Source organism: Notolepis coatsorum (genome assembly GCF_963971535.1).
Source record: "Notolepis coatsorum genome assembly, chromosome: 11".
Taxonomy (NCBI): domain Eukaryota; kingdom Metazoa; phylum Chordata; class Actinopteri; order Aulopiformes; family Paralepididae; genus Notolepis; species Notolepis coatsorum.
The window spans coordinates 50,264,857-50,284,797 of NC_140175.1; the positions used below are offsets into that span (position 1 = coordinate 50,264,857).

General features: G+C 43.9%; 1 protein-coding gene across 1 annotated transcript in view; it reads left to right on the forward strand.

The window, feature by feature from the left end:
• Positions 1–836: 836 nt before the first annotated feature.
• Positions 837–19,941, forward strand: part of LOC311237432 (TBC1 domain family member 10A-like) — a 69,147-nt gene continuing 50,042 nt past the window's right edge. Inside the window, exon 1 of the mRNA XM_084325313.1 lies at positions 837–1,370. Within this exon, the coding sequence (XP_084181439.1) occupies positions 1,177–1,370 (194 nt within the window). The 5' untranslated portion in view covers positions 837–1,176. The remainder of the gene's footprint in view (positions 1,371–19,941) is intronic.

The following is a 19,941-nucleotide window of genomic DNA, read 5'->3' on the forward strand; positions in this document are numbered from 1 at the left end:
AATAAACAAATAAACATCACAAATGTTCTAGAATGTTTGGTTATGACATCAACACAAATGTTATAGATGTTTGATTATGACATCATACTGTGAATGTTCTAGAATGTTTGATTATGACATACTGTGACATCACAAATGTTCTAGAATGTTCTATTATGACAAATAAGATGGTTCAATGACTTATCTAAATCCAATCAATATTCCTAATGTCGTTTCAATGTAAGGTTATATAAAAAATAAACATATAAACATGCATATAATACAATAACCTAAATATATAGCTTTGGCTCCTACAAAATATATAATAGTTTCATTGGTGCTGCCATCTTTGGTGTTATGGGCTGGCTTATGGGTTTGCTCAGTGGTCCGTCTCATTCTGAAACTGTCTCTGGTACAGCAACGTCTATACCAAAGGTAACCGTATTTCTGGCAGACGTTTCTGGTCATGTGACATGTGCGCCCAATAGCGTGACGAGTTGTGTCTTTGCCCAATTCCACGTCAAACAGCCTGCAAACTACCTGGCGTTCTATCGCCATGCTCTAAGTCTTAGACAAACTCTAACCTTAACCAACTTCGAAAGAGTGCCTAAGCTTAACCGTCGAAAGAACTTGCCTAACCTTAACCAACTTCGAAGATTGCCTAAGCTTAATCAGTGTAGAAACTGGCGTCGGCCAATCAGAGAGCGTCTGCCAGAAATGCGGTACAGCAGTCTACTTTGCTGACAGCAGAGATTGGAGAGTCAGCTGACAGCTGTGTGATGCTAGCAGCTTAGCCTGTACTACCTACATACTCGTTAGTTATTCAGCGTAATTGAAGTAACGTTAGCTGCTTTGCTTTCTTTTGGGATTGTAACTACTGAAAATACTGGATTTTTTTTTCATTATGATGAATGCGAACATTTTGGCAATGGTGAAAGTAGCTAGTCAGATAGCCTAACGTTACTAGCATTAGCTAGCAGGCAAAGCCGATGTTCTGTCTGTCAGGCAGGTTGCTACAGAGTACAGAAATACATTTTTTAATGGATATTGGTTGCTAAAGTTGACCAGTGGACGTCGTCTCAGGCGTGTTAATGGATGTGTTTTTAACGAGAGTAAAAAGCTTTATTAGTTGACCCAGTGTCTGGGAGGTTTTGAGATTTTGCTGCAAGCTATATTAATGTGAGCTAACGTATTGAAATGGCTAAAATCGAGCCAGGGAATGGGCTCCATCCAGCAGAGTCCAGCCGGAGTCTCGGGGCCAACCTCACAGATGAAGGGGAAGACAACTCCGCCGGGTCGGACCGTGAAATGAACGGCTACGGGGAGCCAGAGGAGATCCAGACAGACAAGTATGGCTTCATAGGAGGAGCCCAGCAACACTCTGGAGACAAGTAAGTCGATTTTCATTGAACACACAAACTGTCAATGTGGCAGGGATTGATGGATGGGCTGAATTAATCTAGTGTTGTTACATAGACCTGTTTGTGACTTGTTTTGCACAAACTACAACCTCTCTCTCTGATTGATTGTGCGGCACGGTGGTGTAGTGGTCAAACACTGTCGCCTCACAGCAAGAAGGTCCAGGGTTCGATTCCCGCTTGGGACCAGGTTTCCATGATGCCAGTTACCCAGGTGGGGTATTTCCCAGGCCTTTCTGTGTGGAGTTTGCATGTTCTCCCCGTGCTCGCAAGGGTTCCCCCCCCCCATAAGATAAACCCAATGGAAAAACATGCACAACAACAAGATCGCTAATGCTGTGGCGTCCTTGACGAAGACGGACAGGAGCACTTGGATTGGTCCCCTGGCGCGGCTCACGTTGCGCCTGTCTGCTCCCGGCTGCCCTTGGGGGGAAGGACGATGGGATGGGTTATGCCGACTTCACGTTACGTGGGAAGAAGCGGAAGAACCAGCTTCCGACTGGGAAAAACCATTCACGTCAGCCTCCTAGTGGTAATTCCTACTAGGACATATGGGATTTTTTTTATAGACCCCGATATCTCCCACTTCACGTCACGAATTGCGGAAGTATGGATGTGGGCGTTTCATCGAGTCAACGCGTGAAGGCTTCCTAGTTGTAGCAACGATATGTCCTCTGGTTCTTCCGCTTCTTCCCACGTAACGTGAACGCGGCATTAATCGCAGAGACTAACCGCATTCATGCATCTGCATGCGTGCCGATTGATGACCTCTGAGCAGGTCCTAAATTATAATTATTATGATTGATTGATTGAAAACTTTATTAACAGGGGTGGGTGGGGGACACTGTACAAGCAAAACTGTACATTGGAATATTGACAACCATACTTGGTCATTTACTGTACATTGGAGGGGGTTGGGTTAGGACATTTACAGGGGCCAGTTTCGAATTGCAGTCTCCCGTAGGTGTTCTTTGAGAGTGGTTTTGAAAGTGGGTAGTGATTCACATTCCTTTACAGCTTTGGGTAGGGCGTTCCACATTGATGTGGCATAATTGCGAAACGTCCCTTGTTTGAGCCAAATCTCTCTCTCTCTCCTCTCCTCTCTCTTTCTCACACACACACACGCACGCACGCACGCACGCACACGCACACACACAATGTCCATATACTGACTGGACTGGATGAGCAGGAAGGCCGGTTATCGGCTCCAGTCATCAGTAGATTGGCAGCAGTGGCTGTTTTCCTTTGAATGCTGGGATGAATTGCCTGTCTTATTTACACAAGTACTTTTTACTTTACTTTACACTGTACATCCCTAGCGAGGTCTAAGTTGTAGAACCTGGCAGCTGAGCAGGACGGCATCATTGGCCTGGTTTAAAATCTATCCGTTTGTATCATCCCTCATCATTTTATTATTTATTATGGGAGGCTGTTTCTTTTTATTGCCTATGTACATTCTATTCTCTTCAACCACTGTGCTGTTTACAATGACGCAGGTTCCCCCGCGTAGGATAGTAAAGTTTTCTTATCTTAAACCTAGTTTGCTCAGGGTTGTCAGTTGTCTCAGGTTTTAAAGATTGTAGGATACAGGTAGACTTGAGGTTGTTGCTGATCTCACACACTGGGCAGCACTCTCAACAACAGGCAACACAGCGATTCAGGGTTGAAATCTATTCACATTTCCTGACATCAAGACGTCCCTTTGTGACTAAAACAAGCATAATCAAATTCATTTTATTTTTTGTTATATTACAAATTTTAAACCATTAAGGGAATAGCTGTGATGCAGGCTATTTTCTTTCCTTAAGCTGAGCTATTCAATTACCAAGCATATCTTGCCTACATTGGACTGGTTTTACTAACTTTAATATACCTGATATGTGGACTGTGCAGCTGTATTATCTAGGAAAAGTAAAATATTTGATCCGGACTTGGTATTGGCAGATATATTAAATGACCTGAATCGGGATCAGGTGCAAAAAAAAACGGATTGGGACATCCATATAGTCATTATTGTGAGAGGTGAATCGGCCTGTACACCTGCATAAAGCCTTGACTTTCCTGGTTGTCTGTGATGAAGGAGGGGTTTGTTTAGACAACAGTCAGGTGGGGCATTGTTAGTGACCCCAGTCCCAAGTCTTTTCACACACGCATTTGTAAACTACACAAAGGCTACACGTTAAAGGAAAAATCCACCCACGAGATACTTTTACAGTCGACAATTGTTAATGTTCAACACGTTCCGGATTGAAAGTTGTAATGTACCATTTTGGTTTTCTCACTTTCTCTCATCCTGCCGAGTGAGTCCACCTCAGAGAGGGATCCTACATCAGTTAGTGAATAACTACATTTCCCAGAATTAGTACTTTTGGCAAGCCCAAAATAACTAAATAAATAAAGTGATTTGTAGCTAATAGCTGACTAACCACAGGGGCGGAGAATGCTTCCTGCAGTACCTATCATATTCTCTTGACACCAGTTTGCCTGCCCTGTTGGCAGAGTGTGTTTTACCACTAGATGAAAATGTAACCATTATGCTACATTTTGTATAATTTATTTTCTATACTAGACATGAGGACAGTTTAAAAGCGATATTCGACTATTAAAAATGACGTAGATATTTGACTATAGCTGATGGGTTTGTTTGTGTCAACTAGGGCTGTCTTAAATACTTCGAAGCTTCGTTCGATGGCACGAGCTTCGAACATAAAAAAGAATTATTATTATTTTTTTTTGCCTCAAATCTTGCGCCTCCATTCCAATGAAACGAAAGTAAGCGGCGCCTCGACTCCACCTCTCTACAACAAGCACATGGAGATTATCTGTGTTGAAAACAACAAGGACATGTGCAGCAGACATGTCGACGAAGAAGTCATCAGACGTGTGGTTACACTTTAAAATATGCAAAGACAATGCCCAAAAAGCTGAGTGCCAGATATGCCAGAAGAAAATGGCATATCACAACTCTACAACAACTTTGTCAAATCGCCTAAAAAACGTAAGTATCGTTGTACACGACGGCGACGCCACACAAAACATTAATAAGGCTATGCCTATGCCTATGCTGCTATGACTAATGTGTTACCAAGTTGGCTAATTTAATTGTAATCATCTGCTTTTGTAGGTGCATTGTCTGATATAATTATAAATTATAAATGAAATATAATATAATTGTTTGCTTGATAGACGAAGGTTGCAACATAATTATGTAATGTCATGTTGTTGGCTGTGAGAGCAGCCCCACTGCACCCAGGCAGCGCAGCCGAGTGAAACCTTGTTGGCTGCGTCACAGTCACGAAAGGGGCTACTTAATTAATCCAATCCACTTTATTTATAGAGCACATTTAGAAACAACAAAGTTTACCAAAGTGCTGTACAAGTCCCACAACATAAGATAAAAAAATATATATATATATATCTTTTTAATATATTTTTTTCTCGAAGCTTCGAATTAAAATCGAAGCTCGGCCCCGAAGCTTCGATTGCCAAAAAAAGCTTCGAAGGTCAGCCCTAGTGTCAACTGCACTGATTCAGCCACTGATTTAGAATTTTCTTTTCTTATATGTTCAATAAATTGAACAAATTGGATTTTGCTTCCTTATTTATTTGACTATTAATAGAAGCCCTTCATTAGGAGTGCACTGCACACCATATTTATCTATTTGGGTAGTTTGGTAACCAATTAACCAAATCTTTTTCTAATATTGATACACCTTCAGATTGCCATCCCTATTCTATACACCAAGCTTATAAATCTTCATCCACCAGCAGCTGTGATGTTTTCATAAAGCCAGGGAAACCACTGTGTCCAGACCCCAGAGATGTTTTCTAATATTATTATTTATTATGTATCTCTGGTTCAGGCCTCTAGTGAGATATCCCAGATATCCCGACCCCTACCCACTACAGGCTCAAACTATTCTGGTGTCACTCTTAAGTTTCACTGGATGCGTAAATTAGGCAGTGGTCTTTGTCTGTTGTGTCCTCTGGTCGCAGCCCATCCTAGTATTGCGTAATGGGTCTGTTTCGGGCCTGTGGGTAGATTAGTAGTGTGTAGGAGTCTGTAGAGACTGAAGTAGGGGAAAGTTCTCTCCTAGTTTCCTGTTTTCCCTCATGTCCACCGGCCACGGCCAGTGATGCTCCGGCTGGGCTGAGGATGGACTTCCTGTACGGAGGAGGAAGTGACGTAAGCCAGCCAGGCCCCGCCCCCCGTGACAAGCCTCTCTCATCATGAATACCAGGAAGTGAGGAGAATTGTGCTCTATTCAGGCTCCCCTCTGTCTGCCTGTCTAACTATCTGCCTTTCTGTCTAACTGTATCCGTCTATCTCTTTTGTATTATTGTATATTTAATTATTTATATGCGTCCACATGTTTATATGCTGGTAATACTATCATTAGTTCCTGCTAATGTAGTTTTTTTTTATCCACTTTTTCTCCCATTTTCTATTTTTCTCTCATCCCAATTTTCATATCGTCCAATTCAACCCTCCCCTGTCTTCGAACGTTGTTTCTTGCCTCCCACAAGCCGGCTGCAATGTGGACTAAGTCATACATAGCACGAGTCCCCTCCGATACTCGAGGTAACAGCCATCGCATCTTTTCACCTGCGCGGCTCGATCTTTCAGCGTCGGGGGTCTGGACTTTGGAGGGGCCCCGCCCCCGTCGCTTCTTGATTCTACTGCACAGGCGCACCAACCGACCTGTAGGAGTCGCTGTCCACAACGCCCGATCCCCGTAATACGGCCAATGTGTATTACTGTGGACGACCAGCTAAACTGAAAGCAATGTGGAGAGTGGGGCTCGAACAGGAGGCATCCTGTTCGAGCCTAGTCTCCAGCATTCGTCGCGAGCGCCTTGCCCACTGCGCCACGTAGCCGCCCTAGTTCCTGCTAATGTAGTTAATCTCCTAGTTAAGGTCGTATTCAAGAACGCACCATGAAAATGGATGCAACAAAGCCTGTCAAGCCGCACCACTAAACAGGAGAATGGAGGTAACGCAGCCTGTCGAGCCCCACCACTAAACAGGAGAATGGAGGTAACACAGCCTGTCGAGCCCCACCTCTAAACAGAGAATGGAGGTAACACAGCTCGGCTATAACATGTTCAGGTTTCTCATAGTCGGAATATGATCTTATCCCCTTTGTAAAATAAAAATAATTCAGGATAAGCATACAATATATATTATATATATTAGGCTTGGGCGGTATCACTTTTTTCATACCGTTATACCTTGATTATATAATACCGCTGTGTACGGTATTGAACGGTATGGGGGGGGGGGGGGGGGGGTCAACCCGTGGCAACCCGTGTTACCAAGTAAACAAGTCGCGGAGATGGCCAGTTAGCCCGCAGCATCCGAGTGCTACTATCATTAGCTCTCAGAATTGAGCCACTAGCCAGAAGCCCGCAGCATCCTAGTAATACTAACGTTAACTCTCAGAATGGTAGCCAGGAGCCCCGCAACACCCTAGTACTAGTAACGCTAGTATTGTGTATTCAAAAACACACCGGACTGCGACGTAACGTTTTACAGTTTATTTGCTTGTTCCACCAGTCCACAACAACACACACTCGTTACCACAACGTTTTACGGTATTTTCACAGCACTGTCGCAACATTACCGTAAAAGCGTGACCACCGTTGTGATACACATACACAACAGTTAGCTCTCAGAACAGCCAGTTAGCCCGCAGCAACGGTAAGCGTGTCTCGACTCTCCCTCCTGTGTACTCCTCCTGTGTATAGAGAACCAGCTCTGCGGCTCGCTGCCTCGCTCTACTAGTGACTCGAGGACTGGTCTCGCCCTCTGCTGGCGCGTGTGTGCAGTGCACTACAACCAACCACTGTTAAAACAACGTTTCACTGTAATATAAACTGAAATGGATCTGTGATTTTGACGGTATTGATTTTCAATACCGTCGGTATCTCTAAATACCCCGGTATAACTTAATACCGTCATACCGCCCATGCCTAATATATATATACAACAAGCAATATAGCAGTGAGAGGGGCACCATGACAGGCAGGTTGGGGATGTTACTGGGCTGAGAAACAGTTGCAGGAATCAGTAAGAATGTTCATAAGAGTGCTTGAATTAGGGCTGCACGATTTTGGGAAATAATCGAATTGCGATTTTTCTGACAGATATTGCGATTGCGATTATATGTGCACATTATTATGTGCGATTATAATAAAAAAATATTTAAGCAGCCCCACAGATGCGGCTTGCATCTGGCCTACGCGGTGGGTCTGTTCGGGACACCGAGCCTGAAAATGTTTATTTTTACCTGCATGGGAATCGATACTGGTACCCAACGGTACCTTTTTTTTCTGTACTTTACTCTCCCTCTCTGAAGTCTAAACTTCACAACACGCAATCTAAAACCCCTTACCTCCCTCTCCCAAATTGACTACAACAATAACAACAACTTGCAAAGGAGATCTTGTATCTCAATGGGACTTGCTGGTTAAATAAAAAATATAATAATAATAATAATAATAATAATAATAATAATAATAATAATAATAATAATAATAATAAAAAATTCTATGTTTTTAGCGATTTGCTAATTGCATCATTTCAAATCACGATTTCGATTTAAAATCGATTAATCGTTCAGCCCTAGCTTGAATGCTGATTTAGGCATAAAGGTGACTAGTATGAGTGTTTTCTGTAGGTTGTTCCAGTCACTGGCAGCAGCAGCCCTGAATGAAGTTTGACCAAGTACAGTGTATGTTTTAGGGCTGACCTTCGAAGCTTTTTTGGCAATCGAAGCTTCGGGGCCGAGCTTCGATTTTAATTCGAAGCTTTGAGAAAAAAAAATAAAAAACTATTATATATATATTTTTTTTTCGTGTTTTATTTTTTAATAATTTTTTAAACATAACATACAATTAGATATACAAGCATTAATTAACAGTACACATCCAATGAAATCACGATTTAAAAAAATTTAGCATACGAGATATACACCTAATACTTGCTATCTAATACCCTACATACATATGCTCTCGCTCACTCCCCCCCCCCCGGACCCCCACTTGGATAATCCATCCATTATCATTCACTCCTAACCAGGCACTACTATTCATATGCTAGCTTTTATTCTCTCCACCACTTCTAACCACATTGCAATTTTGGTTTCACTGACACCTAGAGTTCTTGCTGTAGATATTTCTAGATAAATCACGTCGAGATATGTAAGAACCCAAACCTTCCGACACATTTTTTCCGGTTGAAACCATCTTGATGCTATCAGCTTTTTAGCCGCTGTGATACCAGATATATATATTTTTTTATCATTTCTTTTTATAATTTTATTTTTATTTTTTTATCTTATGTTGTGGGACTTGTACAGCACTTTGGTAAACGTTGTTGTTTTTAAATGTGCTCTATAAATAAAGTGGATTGGATTAATGAATTAAGTAGCCCCTTTCGTGACTGTGACGCAGCCAACAAGGTTTCACTCGGCTGTGTGATTTAATTCAAGGTGGATCGCTGTTGTCGTTTGAACAACTTCAGATTTCATGGGAACTACCAATCCCCCAAATCAAGAATGTTTAAGATGAATGAAGTAAGATTTTGATTATTTGAAATATGGCCTGTGTCGACTAAACTATGCACAGAATTATGTCAGTCTACAAGGTCCGGATTCTACATGGTCATACTGGACCTACAATACTGCGGCATGGTCATGCTGGACCTACAAAAGGCCTTCGACACTGTCAATCACTCCATTCTAATGGACAAGCTAAAGGCAATTGGTTTTGATAGCTTATCAGTGAGCTGGATGCAATCCTACCTGGAGGGGAGAGAACAGATGGTAGAGGTAAACGGTACTCTATCCCCCCCCCCCCTCACAGTGAGCTGTGGTGTTCCACAAGGAAGCATACTAGGACCGTTACTCTTCCTAATTTATGCAAATGACATGTCGTCAGCCTGTGACTGCAACTTGTTCCTGTTTGCGGACGACTCAGCCCTGCTGGTCTCTGACAAGAACAAGTTACAGGTTGAAAAAACCCTCAGCTCAGAACTAGGCAAAATCTGCATATGGCTCGCTGATAACAAACTATCATTACACATGGGCAAAACAGAGTCCATTCTCTTCGGTTCAAATAACAAACTCAGCAAGACCGACGGCTTCTCAGTTACAGTGGGTGACAATATTGTCACAAGGAAAGACGAAATTACCTACCTGGGTTCCATCCTAGAGGCAAATCTTTCCTGTGACAAAATGGCATCCAATGTAATAAAAAAAGTCAACCAACGAACTAGATTCTTGTACCGGATCTCCTCACTGGTAAACAAGAATACCCTGAAGACTCTAGCAGGAGCACTCATTCAAGGGTACTACGACTATGCTTGCACCTCATGGTACCAAAGCACCTCAAAGGCGCTAAAAACAAAATTACAAACATCTCAAAACAAACTGGTCAGACTACTGCTTGACCTTACTCCTAGAACCCACCTCACCCCTGCCCACTTTGACAACCTAGGATGGCTTAGAGTAGACGACAGAGTACAGCAACTTGCAATGGGCCTGGTCTACAAGATACACTACACGACCAAGGTACCCATGTACATGACAAAATACTTCCCAAAGGTCAGTGAATACCACGATCACAACACCAGAGGGAGCTCCACAAATCATGTTAAACCCAGATTCGGCTCAAACAAGGGACTAAACACGTTTCGCAATTATGCCACATCAATGTGGAACGCCCTACCCAAAGCTGTAAAGGAATGTGAATCACTACCCACTTTCAAAAACACTCTCAAAAAACACCTAAGGGAGACTGCAACTCGAAACTGGCCCCTGTAAATGTCCGAACACAACCCCCTCCAATGTACAGTAAATTACCAAGTATGGTCTTGTCAATAATCCAATGTACAGTGTTGTTTGTACAGTTGTACAGTGTCCCCCACCCACCCCTCCTACCCACCCCCCCCCCCCCCCACTCCTACCCAACCCCCCCCCCCCCACTCCTACCCAACCCCCCCCCCACCCACCCAACCACCTCCAATGTACAGTCCCCACCCACCCCTCCTACCCCCCCCCCCCCCCCCCCACCCACCTCCAATGTACAGTCCCCCCCCACCCTACCCAATCCAATGTACAGTTTCAACGCCTAATGTATATACTCTTTTCTTTCTGGACTCTTTGTATCACAAACGGTACTGTAATTGCAAATCTGGTATGTCATAAATGTATAGATGTAGCAGTACTGTCTATCTGTATGTCATGTATGTCATATATGTTACGATGAATTGAAAATGGGGGACCCTGATGTAAACAAGACGAAAGTCTTTCTCTGGTCTGCATCCCCTTAACAATTGTATGTATTGAGCTGTACTGTACTGTACCCATTCTGCAATCTGTTAATAAAGTTTTCATTCATTCATTCATTCAGGTTGAAAAAACCCTCAGCACGGAACTAGGCAAAATCTGCATATGGCTCGCTGATAACAAACTATCATTACACATGGGCAAAACAGAGTCCATTCTCTTCGGTTCAAATAACAAACTCAGCAAGACCGACGGCTTCTCAGTTACAGTGGGTGACAATATTGTCACAAGGAAAGACGAAATTACCTACCTGGGTTCCATCCTAGAGGCAAATCTTTCCTGTGACAAAATGGCATCCAATGTAATAAAAAAAGTCAACCAACGAACTAGATTCTTGTACCGGATCTCCTCTCTGGTAAACAAGAATACCCTGAAGACTCTGGCAGGAGCACTCATTCAAGGGTACTATGACTATGCGTGCACCTCATGGTACCAAAGCACCTCAAAGGCGCTTAAAACAAAATTACAAACATCACAAAACAAACTGGTCAGACTACTACTTGACCTGAACCCCAGAACCCACCTCACCCCTGCCCACTTTGACAACCTAGGATGGCTTAGAGTAGACGACAGAGTACAGCAACTTGCAATGGGCCTGGTCTTCAAGATACACTATACGACCGGGGTGCCCATGTACATGTCAAAATACTTCCCAAAGGTCAGTGAATACCACAACCACTACACCAGAGGAAGCTCAACAAATCATGTTAAACCCAGATTCGGCTCAAACAAGGGACTAAACACGTTTCGCAATTATGCCACAACAATGTGGAACGCCCTACCCAAAGCTGTAAAGGAATGTGAATCCCTGCCCACATTCAAAACCGCTCTTAAAGAGCACCTACGGGAGGCTGCAATTCGAAACTGGCCACCGTAAATGCCCAAAACCCCCACCACCTCCTAATAGACAGTCTCCTCCCCACCGCATGTATATATTCCCTCCCCGCCGTATGTATATTTCCCTCCCACCCACCCCCTCCTAATGTACAGTCCCCTCCCCATCATATGTATATACTCTGTCAGGATCTAGGGGTAACAGTACTGTATATTTGAATACCGCTTATGTCACAAATGTATCAGTACTAAATACCTATATGTTTCTATGCCATAAATGTCATGTATGTTGTGTATGTCATAAATGTCTATATGAAATGAAAATGGGGGACCCTGATGGAAACAAGACAAACGTCTTTCTCAGGTCTGCATCCCCTTAACAATTGTATGTATTGAGCCGTACTGTATTGTACCCATTCTGCAATCTGTTAAATAAAGTTTTCATTCATTCATTCATGGTCCGGCAATGTAGACCTTGTAGACTCCACTACAGACCAATTATCAGTGAATGTTCATGCATTTTTAAGAAGGGCTACTTCCACAAAAAAACAAAGAACTCACCAAAATATCTCAGTAGCACCTTATCTAAATGTTCTATTTCATATAATATATGAAATAGAACATATAATATGTAGAAATGTAGAACAAAATAGGAAATAAAATGTAGAAATGCATGCAATAAATAAATATGAATCTCCATATTATGGAGATTCATATTTATTTATTGCATGCATTTCTACATTTTATTTCCTATTTTGTTTATTCATCCCAGTATCTTTCTTTCTTATGTGTGGAATTCTACAAGGCATGTAGGTGTATATGTATTTGAGGATGATATCCCTCAAACAGGCAATAGTGATGATATAATTTGGGAAGTGCTGAGCTGGGTTACTTTCCTCCAGTGTATTTGTCCCCCGGCCCCACCCAATGGCCACGCACGCACGCACACACGCACGCACGCACACACACACACATGTTCGAAGCTTGTGCCATCGAACGAAGCTTCGAAGTATTTAAGACAGCCCTAGTATGTTTTTGGAATCTTTAGGAGAATGTGTTGAGCAGAACGAGTGTTGTATGTGGCAGATGTAATTTGCAACGGGTGACGGGTGACAACCCAAGGAGGGTTTTGTAAATGAGCATGAACATGAACTGAAGATCTGCAACCAGGCTCTGACAGAAAACATCAAGCCCGATGTATGGTCCCTCTCCAACATCATCCCGGTGCCCAAGTCTGGAGATCTGTCTAAGCCAGACAATTATCGTGGCATTAGCCTGACCTGTCATATAAAAAATGTACAACGGTATGATACTCAACCGACTTCGGGACGCCATTGACCTTCACCTGAGGGACAACCAAAATGGCTTTAGGCAGGGAAGGTCCACCGTAGCCCAGATCTTGGCCTTAACTCATTCAGCGCCAGGGATTAGTCGGGTCCTTGTGGCTAACGTGCCACATTTCCATAACATATTTTCACTGTGCGTCACTATGTTTGGAGAGCTATATCTATATTCTATATTATAGCTATTGAGTCAATACTATAGTCATTTGACAGTGACTTTCTTCCGTCGAACATGCAAAGCGATAAGCTTTTCATGCATACATTCGCGCGTTATCCCATGGTGAATATAAGGTCGCTTTCACATATAGTTTTGGTGGACTCGGTGCGGTTCTGGGGGTGAAGTTGCAACATTGTTGCATTCTTCATTTGGTTCGCCTGCGTTCACATAGAAATCTGTGAGGCGCACCGAACCTTCTGAACAATGTCACGCGGTCGAAAAGGGCGCTTGTCTATTGGACAGTGGAAATGTGTGTGTGGCTGTGAGCCCGTGTGTGCACGCGCGCGCGCGTGTGTGTGTGTGTCTGACAGTGTGTGGACTGCGAGTCCCAGCGGAGGCGAGTTTTGACATGGCATTGATCCATTGTTCTATTGAAGCACATTACCACCATCCTCTCAATAATAATCACTTCCTATATTTGGTTCGCGTTTGGTCCGATGAAGCCGAACCGAGACCGACGTTTTCAGGCGGACCAGAGTTCGCCTGTTTGGTCCGCGAACCGAGTTCGACACGCATTCACACAAACCCGAAAAACCGGACTATCGAATTCTGGTCCGAAAGTCCGGACCAAACAGCCCCTGTGTGAAAGCGACCTAAGTATAGTTTAGGAGTGATCCGGGATAATTCATGAAACGCTGAGTTATAGGGTGCTACGTGTATTCTACTATAAGCATTGGCGTTTCTTGCCTGGACACGCTACTATTTATATTATATATTGAAATTCTTTATTAGGAATAACCCCTTGAGATGAACCATCTCGTTTTCAAGGAGGTCCCACTGGGATTACAAAATAATCATACATTTATGACAAGATATTTTACAGACCGTTCAGACAACATCAATCAGACAAACGAAAAAAAAAAAAAAACTAAACAAAACAAACAAAGAAAACACAATAGTAACAACTACAATAACTACAACAGTACACATAACACATTATTTATCATTGCGTCAATTAACTGTGATAATGATGAATGGTCAAAACATGATTAGTCAAAACATGAACAGGTAATCTCAAAGTGAGAGGAAAGAGCAGTTTTAAATAAGTGAAAAGATGTTATTGAACGGATATGAACAGGTAAGATTGTTCCAGTCAGAAGGAGCCTTAATAAGAGTTTACCCAAATCAAAAGCCCTGGGTAGATAAATCCATCCGTGAGGCTCTGAAAGCGCGCACCTCAGCCTACAACGCCGGGCTTGTGACAGGCAACATGAATGAACACAAGGCGGCGAGATAGAACGTCAGGAGAGCAGTAATGGAGGCAAAACAGGCTGACTCTAGCGGTATGTGGCAGGGCTTCAGAATGATGACAGATTACAAAGGCACCTCCCTCAAACTGAACAGTGACATCTCCTTAGCAAATGATCTCAATACCTTCTATGCGAGGTTTGAGGCTGTGAATAACAACACCAGCCTACAAACCACTGCAATGGAGGGGGGGGGGGGTGGGGGGTCTGCTGATGGAGACTCAGTGTTCAGAATAACAACATGAGGTGAGGAGGACCTTTATGAAAGTGAATATCAGGAAGGCAGCAGGACCGGACGGCATCCCCGGCCGCGTCCTAAAAGTCTGTGCCGACCAACTGGCCCCGGTATTCACTAACATATTTAACCTGTCCTTAGAACAGGCTGTCATCCCCACCTGTCTGAAGAAGTCCACCATCATCCCTGTACTCAAAAAATCTACGCCCGCTTGCCTCAACGACTACCGCCCTGTAGCTCTCACCTCCATAGCCATTAAGTGCTTTGAGAAGCTAGTGAAGGGCTATATCTGTTCCTCCCTCCCCATCAACCTGGACCCCCTGCAATTTTCATATCGCCCCAACAGGTCCACGGAGGACGCCATAGCCCATGTGCTGCACACAGCAGCATCACACCTGGATAAGAGGCAGGGGAACTATGTGAGAATGCTGTTTATCAACTACAGCTCAGCATTCAATACCATAGTCTCCTCCAAACTCATAGCCAAGCTCAGGGACCTGGGCTTGAACTATGACCTCTGCCAGTGGGTCTTGGACTTCCTGACGGATAGACCCCAGGTGGTAAGAGCAGGCAACTGCACCTCCTCATCCATCACGCTCAACATAGGGGCCCCCCAGGGCTGTGTTCTGAGTCCCCTCCTCTACTCCCTGTACACACATGACTGTGTGGCACAGCGGAACAACAACACAATCATCAAATTTGCTGATGACACAGTAGTGGTGGGCCTGATCTCTGCCAACGACGAGAGGGCCTACCTGGAAGAGGTAGAGAATCTGTCGCAGTGGTGTCAGGAGAACTGCCTCTCCCTGAACGTCAGCAAAACAAAAGAGATGATTGTGGACTTCAGGAGGTCGGGGGTCAGGGACTACAGCCCCCTCAGCATCGACGGGGCACCGGTTGAGAGAGTGAACAGTTTCAAGTACCTCGGAGTCCACATATCCGAGGACTTGACATGGACCACACACATTGACAGTGTTGTGAAGAAGGCACGGCAACGCCTCTACTTCCTCAGGCGCCTAAGGAAGTTCCAAGTCAGTCAGAAGATCCTTAAGAACTTCTACTCATGCACAATAGAGAGCATCCTGACTGGCAATATCACCTCCTGGTTTGGGAATAGCACTGCACAAGACCGTAGCAGACTACAGAGCGTGGCACGTTCAGCCGAACGCACAATTGGAGGGGGGCTTCCCACTCTCCAGAACATTTACAACAAGCGGTGCATGGTATTGGGTAAGGCTAAGAGAATTATCAAAGACTCCAGCCACCCAAACAACTGCCTCTTTGAACTGCTGTGGTCAGGCAAGCGATACCGGAGTCTCATGGCAAGCACAGAAAGACTCAGAAGAAGCTTCTATCCCCAGGCCATCAGGATGCTCAACGAACAATAACACTATGTAACAACCATCAAATGCACTCACAGCACACACATCCACACGCACACACTCACTTTAAACAAACCACTCACTGCAGCACCCACTTTACACACTTTAGAGCACCTAAACACACTATATTTATTGGTAAAGAATTTGCACTACAACCCATACCTCATTACACCTTACTGTAAATTGTACCTCATCCCATTTCTGCTTTGCACTATATAGTATATTGTATATTAGTATATTGTATGGTAACTCAGTTACTTCTACTCTGCATTGAACATTGTACATATGTACATACTGAACACTTGTGTCCACGTACGTGACTTCTATTTTTACTTGCTATACTTATTTTATTTTATACTTATCTATTTTTGTCTAGCACAGTCTCTGGAGCGTAATAGAAAGAAGCATTTTGTATAAGTATTCTGTACTTCTGTATGACGACTAATAAAGAAACTTGAGAAACTTGAAACTTAAACTTAAATGATTTTTTGCCAACTGATGTAGACACAGTTGGAACTTCAAAATAAACCTGGGAGCAATGTCGTAGTCGATGTATGGAAGTGTAAGGTTCCAAATACTGTTTAAGATACTGTGGGTACTGAAATGAATACATTTGAAAATAAATTTAATAAAATTAAATAAAATTCCAAATCAAATGTATATAATATAGGTATTATGTTTCATCATGAATGCATGAAATGGGGGGGGGGTCGCAGGGCTCGAGACTAACGATGTCCCGTTGTCAAGTCAAGTCAGTTTTATTTGTATAGCACATTTCCAGGCAGCGGCAGCTGACACCAAAGTGCTTCACAAGCAAGTTGATAAAAACAAATTAGTGTGAGGCAAGGTATAAGATTAAAAGAAAGAAAAAAAACATAGCAAAGCAATGAAAGCAACAAAAACAAACAGTATGGTGCAAGATATAGGATTAAAAACATAATAAAGCAATGAAAGTAATAAAAACTGGTAGGACACAGTAAAACAAAGAGGATAGAAGGGCCAGGGGTCTAGTGGTGGTTAAGTAGGGGGGAAGGCCAAGGAGAACAGGTAGGTTTTCAAGAGTGATTTAAAAGCCTGTACGGTCTGGGCAGTCCGTACGCTGAGGGGGAGGCTGTTCCACAGTCTAGGCGCTGCGGTGGAGAAAGCTCTGTCTCCCCTAGTTTTGAGCCTGGTTCTGGGTACCACCAATAGCATCTGGTCAGCTGATCTGAGGGATCGGTGAGGGGTGTGGCGGTGCAGGAGCTCGGACAGATAGGAGGGAGCCGTGCCATTTAATGATTTAAAAACATTTAGTGCTAATTTAAAATCGATCCTGAAGCTAATAGGCAGCCAGTGGAGCGAGGCCAAAACTGGGCTGATGTGTTCGTATTTTCTTGTTTTGGTGAGGAGGCGCGCGGCTGCGTTCTGCACCAGTTGTAGGCGGCGGAGGAGGGACTTGTCAATGCCCGTGTACAGAGCATTGCAGTCAGGGAGCGAAATTAGACCCCGCCGCCCGCCATTGGCGGGCAGTTTTTACCTTTGGCGCCTCCCACTGAGGGGGGGGAGCGCCGTGCGGCGGGCAGCGCTGGCACCTTATAATCATGTAAAAAAATAAAAATCTGCTGTGTGTTTTGGTTTTGCGACAGTCGCAGTTTTTGGCAACCCCGTCTCTCACGTTGCGTCATCTCGTTTGCTTGTTTACCCATGTGACATCAGCTGCACGCTGTTCTTCTGCACTGTAGGGAGCTCAGCTAACGTTACGCCCACCTAGCTAACGCGAAATGTGATAACGTTAAATAACGTTACTCACTGATACAGTATGTGGAACCATATTAAAGGAGTAAGCCGGCCGGTAAAAGCACAACCCACCGCGGAAGAAGTGGCAGCGAGAGCGGGACCGTCTAATAAAAGAAAGTTTAGAGACTAGTGGACATTTGGAGATACCGTTACTGGTGCCTCAAGAGACTGGCTCCAGTATGATGCTGGGGCTGGAGTGATGACTTGTTCGGTGTGCCGCAAGTATGCAAAAAACAAAAACAGAAACAACACTTTTGTTATTGGGACCACATCTATGAAGCTAGAAGCAATTCGTGACCATGAACAGAGCCAGTGTCACATTGGCTCCATGTCTGCGTCGCAGATTGCATCGAAGCCTCTCCTTTCAAGACCCTCTGTGGCCAGGCTAACAGCCATGTCAGAACAGACCAGCACAAAAATGAAGATTATGTTTCGGACTGTACATGCCATTGGAAAGAATGCAAGACCCTTTACAGACTTCGAGTGGATGTGCAAGTAAGTGAACATGTTTATTCTCTTAAATTATTAGTATCACTAGTATCATGACTACTATGAAACCTGTTAATGAAGCACAAATGCATGTAGAGTATTCTTTTTGTAATAACGTGAGACTCACAACTGTGAACTGATCTGGTCATTTATTTCAATAAAATAACTCATTATACAGTATACTGTTATTATGTACTGAAATGTTTGAGAAGTTCCAGGCAGCTATATATTAGATAACCTTATTCATTGTATTGAATTAATTTATTTGTTTGTTGGATTTTTGCAGTTTGGATGAAAAGAAAGGCATTGCTGTGGGCTCAACATATAGGAATGAGAAGCAGGCCAGAGAGTTCATGCACCATGTTACAGAGGCTGAGAGAAACCTAGCCAGAGAGAATTTAAAAAACATAAAATTTCTCTCCATCTTGTCAGACGGCTCCACAGACAGTTCTGTGAAAGAGGAGGAATTAGTGTATGTCAGATACTGTCACAACGGCAAGATTGAGACAACATTTGTTGGCATCAAGTCAGTGGAGAAGGCAGACGCGGCACACATAACCAATGCCATCACTGTCATCATGGATGGAGTGTGTGAGGAGTGGGGGAGCAAGTTGGTTGCTCTGGCAACAGATGGAGCGGCTGTGATGACCGGAGCCAAGAACGGTGTGGTCAGCCGGCTGAAGGGGGACAAGGCCTACATCATCGGGATCCACTGTATGGCACACCGCCTTGAACTGGCCTTTGCCGATTCCATCCGCTCCAATGTGATGTTCCAGAAAGTAGAAGACCTCATCAGTGGGCTCTACACCTTCTACCACACCAGTCCACTGAACAGGGCCAACCTGCTAAACAGCTTCCAGGCTCTTGGGCACACAGCACTGGTCCCCACCAGAATTGGCGGGACCCGATGGGTAGGACACCTACTGCGTGCCCTGGACCATTTCCTGCGTGGTTACCAGGGGCTTGTCCAGCACTTGGAACAGGTATAGTGGCTCTAGATTTCTATGCTAAGTAGTACTCCAAAAGTTAACATATGTAATGTAGTAGTAGTAGTTTATTTAGTCATCTCACACAATGCAATATACACCATCATTTAACAATATTTGATTTTACAGTGACTGAAAAGGTACAGACTGAAGCATAATGCTTATATATGCCAGCCTGTCCTATATTCACCCAACTCCTCGTCCAATCAACAGTCATCTCCCGCCTCGACTACTGCAACGCACTGCTAGCTGGCCTCCCGGCCACTGCCACCAAGCCTCTTCAACTCATTCAAAATGCAGCGGCCCGCCTGATCTCAAACCTACCGAAGTCAGCCCATGTCACCCCACTTCTTAGGGACCTGCACTGGCTCCCCATTGCTGCACGTATCCGCTTCAAGGCCCTCGACCTAGCATACCGTGCGGCAAAGGGAACTGCTCCCGCCTACCTCCGGTCAATGGTCTCTAACTACACACCCTCACATTTACATTTACATTTACATTTAGTCATTTAGCTGACGCTTTTATCCAAAGCGACTTACAAGTTCTGTGCGACAAGACAGCAAGAAGGGTATAACTCTATCAGCTGAGTAACAATGTTCATCAAAGTGTTGCGTGTTACAGTGTAGGTTAGTTTATTAGGACAAGTGCATGACATTAAGGTTAGTCAGGGTTAGATTTTTTTTTTT